The 10253-nt window shown below is 34.5% G+C and overlaps 1 protein-coding gene across 3 annotated transcripts in view; it reads left to right on the top strand.

Moving 5' to 3' along the window:
- The first annotated feature begins 373 nt into the window (after nt 1-373).
- The window catches only part of LOC137396293 (AT-rich interactive domain-containing protein 4A-like), a 48412-nt gene continuing 38532 nt past the window's right edge, over nt 374-10253 (top strand). For 2 of the 3 annotated variants that reach the window (XM_068082494.1, XM_068082491.1), the window contains exons 1-5: nt 374-496; nt 924-1031; nt 1904-1969; nt 2084-2177; nt 7012-7198. In XM_068082494.1, coding sequence (XP_067938595.1) covers nt 494-496; nt 924-1031; nt 1904-1969; nt 2084-2177; nt 7012-7198 — 458 coding nt within the window. In that variant the 5' untranslated portion in view covers nt 374-493. Of the gene's footprint in view, nt 501-923; nt 1032-1903; nt 1970-2083; nt 2178-7011; nt 7199-10253 lie in introns of all 3 variants that reach the window. The other variant, XM_068082492.1, reaches the window with a different exon arrangement.

The raw sequence follows: 10253 nt of genomic DNA, 5'->3' as shown, positions 1-10253 counted from the left end.
TTCAAATTATTATTATTATTATTTCTTATAGAACGTTCAATTTGTTTACCTCTTGCTAACCTATGGAGATCGTGAAATGTCAGAAAATCTTATTCACACAGAAAATCTATTGTCATTCAATGCTTCTGGAATTACCTCCCTTAGAAATCCAATTAGGAGTTGTTTAGCATCTAATAGAACGATTCGAGTTAAGTTCATAAGGGGATGTCGATGTACCTATTGCCGCTCGCATACATTTTTTTGCTTCCAATGTCTATGAAGAAAATCAAAAACCAAACATGTTGGGAATTCTAAGCAACACTGTGGACTAAAAATGGAACGGGTGGTAAACTAAAAAGTAAGTAGTAAAATCAAGCGCTAGTCTAAGATTTGTCGGAAAGCTGAATAAATCTTTAGCTTTGAGGTCTAGCAGCGTTGCCAGGATTTATCAGCGACATATGAGTTTGCAGTTGTTTGGAAACTTTATTACAAACGTTACGAAGCACGAAGCATTATGGCAAGTGAAGCTGTTTGCTTTTATGAATACTAAAGTTAAACGAAATCCACGAGCAATTTAATCGGTGATTGTAAATTGATAATCATTCCTAAATATTTGACATATCTCATTACTTATTATCGCATAAAATGGTTTTTAAGGTAGTTATATCAACTGAAAGTTTTTACTTAATAAGTAACTTTTGTCTGCTGCACAATTTTGCGAGCTTTTGTCGGTAAGAATGCAACTTTGTTAATATTTTTTTATTGAAGTAAAAAAAATATGAGAAGATATACAGTTGAAACTCCTAATGCGTTATTATGCATTATATATATTACTGATAATGACCCTTATACATGGCTATGACGCCTGCCTGCTTATCCAAAGTGCTCATTGTACGCAGCTTACGTGCTAATTTCGTTTTATTTTTTTCTGGGAACCGTTACAGTCAGCCGATCCACCGCATCTCTCACCAGGAACTGAAGTTAGTGCAAAATACAAGGGAGCTTTTTGTGAGGCTAAGATCAAAAAATGCCAGAAAACAGTGAAGTGCAAGGTATTGAGGGTTTTATATTGATCTTTATGTAATTCGACGTAAGTTATTGCTTATGAAATAGGATGTGTGAATGGGGAAAATGTCCACATATATCGGTCTATATATATCGGCCTTACAGCTCAAACAAACTCACCATATGCTTTAATGCTACTAGTTTGTTTATTGATGGCTTCTTATTGCAGTAAAACATCGCATATTACAATAAAGGCATCAAGGCAAAACACATAAATTTAAACAAATGGGTAGACCAGATGTCTATGTTAGTGAGGTAGCCTAGTTTACGCTTTAATCTATATATATATTTCTCAAAGTAAGTCTTCTGTCGTCTGTCTGCATTCCGGCTATAGCTATTATTAGAATAGCTGTAGTTGGACAACCATGAAGACCAAAGTCATGGCTAGCTTACTGAAATTTTTCGTTGTCAATGTGCCAGGCCACTTGGCAATGGCCTGCCATTTGCTGGAGAGTTGCCTGTCAGCAAGTGGTAGGCAAATCTCATCACTTCTCATGGTTTATAAGCTGATTTTTAATACCTGGGCAACGTCGGAAGGCACAGCTAGTAGTTATATATATTGACACCCCACAAAATACTAGGCAATGATTCCTAGTTTCTACCCTGCAACAGTATGTTTAGTATCCCGTGGCATAATGGGCTTTCTCTTGCAATTAATGGAACTTTTATTCAAATGGGTTGATTCAATAAATTGATGATAAATTCCAACTGTTGAGATCTCAAGTCATTGTTGAAATATTGGTATTTCTGAAGTATTTGTGTTCAAATATAATTAAACTTTAACATAGCTTTATAGACATACACGCTGCTGAAATGGTCTTAGGGCAACCATAATCAAGTTTTTTTGTTTGTCTTTAAGGTTTCTCCGAAAGATGGTGGTCCACAGATTAGTGTGGCAGATGATGCGATACAAGGTCACCTGAAGGTCAATTATGTGTTACATTTTTGAAGATAATGTTTACGCAACCATAATTTTGAATTTGTTTGTTTTGGTAACTTTACAGTCCTATAATCACGCTGGTGACGCATTTTTTTGCAGATTGGAGGTTTGGTCAAAGTGCGCCAGCCTGACTCTGGCCAGCTAATTGATGGCATCATCACCCGCATTATAGACAGCAGCATATATACTGTTGGTAGGTCATTAGAGACAGCAGCATATATACTGTTGGTAGGTTATTATAGACAGCAGCATATATACTGTTAGTAGGTCATTATAGACAGCAGTATATATACTGCTGGTAGGTTATTATAGACAGCAGTATATGTAGTATTGGTAGGTTATTGTAGGTAGCAGTATATATACTGTTGGTAGGTTATTATAGACAGCAGTATATGTAGTATTGGTATGTTATTATAGACAGCAGTATATATACTGTTGGTAGGTTATTATAGACAGCAGTATATGTAGTATTGGTAGGTTATTATAGACAGCAGTATATATACTGTTGGTAGGTTATTATAGACAGCAGCATATATAGTGTTGGTAGGTTATTATAGACAGCAGTATATATACTGTTGGTAGGTTATTATAGACAGCAGCATATATACTGTTAGTAGGTTATTATAGACAGCAGCATATATACTGTTGGTAGGTCATTATAGACAGCAGCATATATAGTGTTGGTAGGTTATTATAGACAGCAGCATATATAGTGTTGGTAGGTTATTATAGACAGCAGTATATATACTGTTGGTAGGTTATTATAGACAGCAGCATATATACTGTTGGTAGGTCATTATAGACAGCAGTATATATACTGTTGGTAGGTTATTATAGACAACAGCATATATACTGTTGGTAGGTTATTATAGACAGCAGCATATATACTGTTGGTAGGTCATTATAGACAGCAGTATATATACTGTTGGTAGGTTGTTATAGACAGCAGCATATATACTGTTGGTAGGTTATTATAGACAGCAGTATATGTAGTGTTGGTAGGTTATTATAGACAGCAGCATATATACTGTTGGTAGGTCATTATAGACAGCAGCATATATACTGTTGGTAGGTTATTATAGACAGCAGCATATATACTGTTGGTAGGTTATTATAGACAGCAGCATATATACTGTTGGTAGGTTATTATAGACAGCAGCATATATAGTGTTAGTAGGTTATTATAGACAGCAGCATATATACTGTTAGTAGGTTATTATCGACGGCAGTATATATACTGTTAGTAGGTTATTATAGACAGCAGTATATATACTGTTGGTAGGTTATTATAGACAGCAGCATATATACTGTTAGTAGGTTATTATCGACAGCAGCATATATACTGTTAGTAGGTCATTATAGACAGCAGTATATATACTGCTGGTAGGTTATTATAGACAGCAGTATATGTAGTATTGGTAGGTTATTGTAGGTAGCAGTATATATACTGTTGGTAGGTTATTATAGACAGCAGTATATGTAGTATTGGTATGTTATTATAGACAGCAGTATATATACTGTTGGTAGGTTATTATAGACAGCAGTATATGTAGTATTGGTAGGTTATTATAGACAGCAGTATATATACTGTTGGTAGGTTATTATAGACAGCAGCATATATAGTGTTGGTAGGTTATTATAGACAGCAGTATATATACTGTTGGTAGGTTATTATAGACAGCAGCATATATACTGTTAGTAGGTTATTATAGACAGCAGCATATATACTGTTGGTAGGTCATTATAGACAGCAGCATATATAGTGTTGGTAGGTTATTATAGACAGCAGCATATATAGTGTTGGTAGGTTATTATAGACAGCAGTATATATACTGTTGGTAGGTTATTATAGACAGCAGCATATATACTGTTGGTAGGTCATTATAGACAGCAGTATATATACTGTTGGTAGGTTATTATAGACAACAGCATATATACTGTTGGTAGGTTATTATAGACAGCAGCATATATACTGTTGGTAGGTCATTATAGACAGCAGTATATATACTGTTGGTAGGTTGTTATAGACAGCAGCATATATACTGTTGGTAGGTTATTATAGACAGCAGTATATGTAGTGTTGGTAGGTTATTATAGACAGCAGCATATATACTGTTGGTAGGTCATTATAGACAGCAGCATATATACTGTTGGTAGGTCATTATAGACAGCAGTATATATACTGTTAGTAGGTTATTATAGACAACAGCATATATACTGTTGGTAGGTTATTATAGACAGCAGCATATATACTTTTGGTAGGTCATTATAGACAGCAGTATATATACTGTTGGTAGGTTGTTATAGACAGCAGCATATATACTGTTGGTAGGTTGTTATAGACAGCAGCATATATACTGTTGGTAGGTCATTATAGACAGCAGTATATATACTGTTGGTAGGTTGTTATAGACAGCAGCATATATACTGTTGGTAGGTTGTTATAGACAACAGCATATATACTGTTGGTAAGTCATAGACAGCAGCATATATAGTTTTGGTAGGTCATTATTGGCAACAGCATTTTTACTGTGTAGTTTACTTTGTATAGTTATTAAATATAGTAATAATACAAATGTATTACAACTATGTTAAAGATTAAGATGTAGGAAACAAAGTATGATGAATAACAAGAGGATGTTGTCACTTTACATTAAAGAACGGCGAACTAGTGATGCAGAAAATGGATTGTTTGTAGGTAGAGGTCGTGAGAGAAATACAGAGCTTGTTTAACTTTAAATCAAACAGCATTCTAAAGAATGTTGTTTGGCTCTATACTCATGTATTGTGTATGAATACACATGTACTAATTTACGAAACTGCAATGTTTTAAACTACTTCAGTTGTCATATATTCAGAAATAACATCGACTTAGGATATCAGTATATAATATTGATATATAATATTGATATATAATATTGATATATAACATTGATATATAATATTGATATATATTTGCTCCATTTTTATTTTGTACCCAAAATGAGTGTGTTAAAGATGAACATACACAAATTTTTATGTAGTCTTACCTCTGGTATGTTTGATATAGTCTGACTACCAGTATGTTTGATATAGTCTGACTACCAGTATGTTTGATATAGTCTGACTGTCAGTATGTTTGATATAGTCTGACTACCAGTATGTTTGATATAGTCTGACTACCAGTATGTTTGATATTGTCTGACTACCAGTATGTTTGATATAGTCTGACTACCAGTACGTTTGATATAGTCTGACTACCAGTATGTTTGATATAGTCTGACTGTCAGTATGTTCGATATCGTCTGACTACCAGTATGTTTGATATAGTCTGACTACCAATATGTTTGATATAGTCTGACTACCAGTATGTTTGATATAGTCTGACTGTCAGTATGTTTGATATAGTCTGACTGTCAGTATGTTCGATATCGTCTGACTACCAGTATGTTTGATATAGTCTGACTACCAATATGTTTGATATAGTCTGACTACCAGTATGTTTGATATAGTCTGACTGTCAGTATGTTTGATATAGTCTGACTGTCAGTATGTTCGATATCGTCTGACTACCAGTATGTTTGATATAGTCTGACTACCAATGTGTTTGATATAGTCTGACTACCAGTATGTTTGATATAGTCTGACTGTCAGTATGTTTGATATAGTCTGACTGTCAGTATGTTTGATATAGTCTGACTACCAGTATGTTTGATATAGTCTGACTACCAATATGTTTGATATAGTCTGACTACCAGTATGTTTGATATAGTCTGACTGTCAGTATGTTTGATATAGTCTGACTGTCAGTATGTTTGATATAGTCTGACTACCAGTATGTTTGATATAGTCTGACTGTCAGTATGTTTGATATAGTCTGACTACCAGTATGTTTGATATAGTCTGACTACCAGTATGTTTGATATATTCTGACTACTAGTATGTTTGATATAGTCTGACTGTCAGTATGTTTGATATAGTCTGACTGTCAGTATGTTTGATATAGTCTGACTACCAGTATGTTTGATATAGTCTGACTACCAGTATGTTTGATATAGTCTGATTGTCAGTATGTTTGAAGATTAAGTTCGATAAAGCTTCATCGCAATTAAAACACTCGTATCGATCGAAAGTGCGATTATGGTGCCTATAGTTGCAAAGAGAATACAGAATAGAGATGCGTAACGCTGCATTTTGTATAATGTATAATGCTGATTTGATGTATAATGCTGATTTGATGTATAATGCTGATTTGATGTATAATGCTGATTTGATGTATAATGCTGATTTGATGTATAATGCTGATTTGATGTATAATGCCTATTTGATGTATAATGCTGATTTGATGTATAATGCTGATTTGATGTATAATGCTGATTTGATGTATAATGCTGATTTGATGTATAATGCTGATTTGATGTATAATGCTGATTTGATGTATAATGCTGATTTGATGTATAATGCTGATTTGATGTATAATGCTGATTTGATGTATAATGCTGATTTGATGTATAATGCTGATTTGATGTATAATGCTGATTTGATGTATAATGCTGCAACTTTTACGCAATAGCCGATATAAACCTTTGCAACGATAAGAATTAGCGACGTCATCTTGCAGGTATTTTTGATCTGAGCGTTTCAACTGGTATCAAGTTCTATCGATGTTAATCTGGTATTCCTTGTTTAATCCTGGTAATCGGATAACCTCAAACATCAAAAAATCGTAAATGCTAGAAAATTTCTGATACTTATGGAATCTACCAAAAAAAATTGCAAGTTCATCTTTAAGGCCATTATTCAAGGTTGACTGTATATTATTGCGTATGTTCTATAAAGCTGCTGTCAGTGTGTACAACTCTATTATTTCACGGTCTACTCTATAATTGTAATTTATATTAGCTACCGGTATATAGTTGTATTTATAATTTCTTTTCAAGTTTTATATATATCGTAATAATGTATGAATGGCTCTACCGCTTAAATGTCTAGACGATAGTGTATTGTTCTAATGCCATGCCTCATATGTATCTTTGTATTATGTGTAGTGTTTGATGATGGCGATGTCGCCACCCTGAAAAGAACGCAGATTTGCCTCAAGGGAGAGAAACACTATATGGAGGGAGACACTCTGGATAAACTTCCTCTCACCAATCCGGAGCACTTCAGTACTCCTGTCAACCCCCTTAAGAAGGAAAGGAGGAGACGATCTGGCGCTCTGGGTCACAACTCGAGGTGGGGGCTCATCTTTAGTGCTTTATGACATCTTCTAGCGCATGTATCAACTATTTTTATGTACCCTATATAGATATTTATATATATTTTTTATATACATATAAAAACAAGTTATAGAGCCACTAAATTTTATTGCACCACAATATTGTTTTGTATGGTTTACTGTAAAATTGAAAGCACCACAATCGGACTAACTATATATATATACATGTATATATGGCCAATAGCCTCTCTTGTTTCATATCTGATCTCAAACTAGCCTAATTTTTTACATCTATATATCATTTTGAAGCTAAATGTATGACCTTTCCATTTAATTTAGTGAAAGTATTCATTTGATTGTTTACAAAAAGTTAAAGAGCTTGATTTGTTTTTAATTTCTAAACTCACTATAAACTTGTCACTTGCTTAATCACCCAAACAGGGTTTTTGAAGTATTTTAATCTGCTCAATGTTGTACAGAATGTTGAAGACATGTAAGAAATTCATCAACAATGCAAAACTATCTCAAAACTATCACAAATCCATTTTAACAATGACCAGTTGGCTATATAAGTCGGCTCACAATGACCAGCGAAATCATTTTAAAATTCTATCACAACATGAGGTTGACCGATGAGAAGAGAGTTGTAATCATTCACCTTCACCAGCAAGGAATATCAAACAAGCAAATTGCTAAGGAGGTTCAATGTTCCATGAAAGGTGTTGCTGGCACTGTCAATAGATGGAAGTCGACAGGCATGACAGATGATCGTAAAGGCAGAGGGAGAAAACGCAAAAGCTCTACCAGAGATGACCGCAGTTTGGTGCGACTTTCACTTTCTGACAGAAAGAAAACCAGCACTGACCTGCGACGAGAATGGAGAGAGTCTACTAGAGTAGACGCCTCATCCTCATTAGTGAGGAGAAGACTGATTGAAAATGGATTGAGAGGATGTAAGGCAAGACAAAAGCCACTGCTGTCAGAAAAGCAGAGGGAGAAACGTTTGGCAAGGGCCTCCGAACCTCGACCCGATAGAAAATTTATGGCAAAAATTGGGCATACCTACTAGCAAAGAGAACTTATTGAGACGATTGAGGCCTGGCATCACATAGTGACACCTGAAAAAGCTCGAAAGCTTGTTGACAGCATGTCAAGGCGGTGTCCCGCTGACATCAGAAATAAAGGCTGGCCAACAAAGTACTAGACCTCAATTTTAAACCCAACGGCCCTTTTCAGGGCCACCATCACTTGTACAAAGAGTTTAGTTTGTAAGTTTTCTTCAATTGAGCAATGTTCGATGCTAAACCAATTTGAGCACTTTCACTATATAGCAACAAGTTTTCCACCATTAAAAATATGTTTTCAGTTATAAGAAAGCAGTTGAAATGTGCTAGAATTAAAATGCATCTTTGAATTGCTCACAAATTTCTGAGCAAAATGATGTATAACATTGCTTAGTTTTCTTGATTTTAAGCGCAAAAATTACCGATGAAACGTGACGCTTGTCATATTGTGCAGGGGTTGCCATAATTTTGCACAGCACTGTATATATATATATATATATATATATATTTATATATATATGTATATATATACATATGTATATATATATATGTATATATCAAATAAACAAAAATCTATCACACTAGAGACGATCCTAGATGCAGACTGTGCAAAGATGCGCCTGAGACCATCCAACACATCATCAGTGGATGCAAGCAGCTAGCAGGACAGGCATACACTGAGTGGCATAATCATGTCGCAGGTGTTGTGTATAGAAGTCTATGTGACGAGTATGGCCTTAATAAACCACAACACTGGTGGGAAGCTCCTGGTAAGGTCAATGAAAATGACCGCGCTAAGATCTTCTGGGACTTCTACATCCGGACTGACAAGCATGTCCTAGCAAACCAACCAGATATAGTGGTGGTGGACAAAGAGAACAAGAGGGCTACTATAATAAATATAGCAGTACCCAATGACTACAATATAGCCAGCAAAGAAAAAGAAAAGGTAGAGAAATATCTCCCTCTTGGAGAAGAGATTGAAAAATGCTGGGATGTAAGAACAACTGTAATCCCAGTAGTCATTGGGGCACTGGGCGCAATAACACCGGCGCATAAAATGTGGCTTGCCCAAATACCAACAGCAATCAACTCAGGTGAGTTACAGAAAAGTGCGCTATTAGGAACAGCTAAGATCTTGAGGCGAGTGCTCAAACTCCCAGGTCTCTGGTAGGAGACCCGAATTGGAGCAGAAATTACCACCCATACAAGTTAACCGGGGTGAGGAAACAATTTTTATATGTATATATATACACATGTATATGTATATATATGTATATATATATGTATATATATGTATATATATATGTATATATATGTATATATATATGTATATATATGTATATATATATGTATATATATGTATGTATATATACATATATATATACATACATATATATACATACATATATACATATGTATATATATATGTATATATATATGTATATATATACATATGTATATATATATATGTATATATATATATATGTATATATATACAGTAGGTATCTGAAGCTTGGTAGGAAGGTAAGAGGCTGTACGCTGCGCAGCTGTATACAGTATTAGCCTCAACAACTGTTCATTTTTAGGCTAGGATATGTAATTCAGGAATTTTGGCTTTAGAACAAGAGAAAATTATCACATAATTATTTGTTAAGAAGATATGGATATGGATGACATGAATGATAATCCAATATTGCTTCTATTAGATTTTATGGTGGAGGAAAGCTTTAGTTTTTGGTCAGCTCTTCAAGGACTGTATTTAGGTTTCATGTATTCAAACTTCAGTGATAACAACAAAGTCGGCGCCTATGTTTAGTGAAAAGAAACAACCATAGGCCTATATATATATACGCATACAGTAGACGCTCCTATAACATCTACCTCCTATATATATACACGCATACAGTAGACGCTCCTATAACTTATACCTCCTATATATATACGCATACAGTAGACGCTCCTATAACATATACCTCCTATATATATATACGCATACAGTAGACGC

The sequence above is a fragment of the Watersipora subatra genome, chromosome 5, assembly GCF_963576615.1.
Source record: "Watersipora subatra chromosome 5, tzWatSuba1.1, whole genome shotgun sequence".
In the NCBI taxonomy this organism is placed as follows: Eukaryota; Metazoa; Bryozoa; class Gymnolaemata; order Cheilostomatida; family Watersiporidae; genus Watersipora; species Watersipora subatra.
Note: the sequence above shows the minus strand (reverse complement) of the source record. Positions and strands in the feature narration are given on the sequence as shown.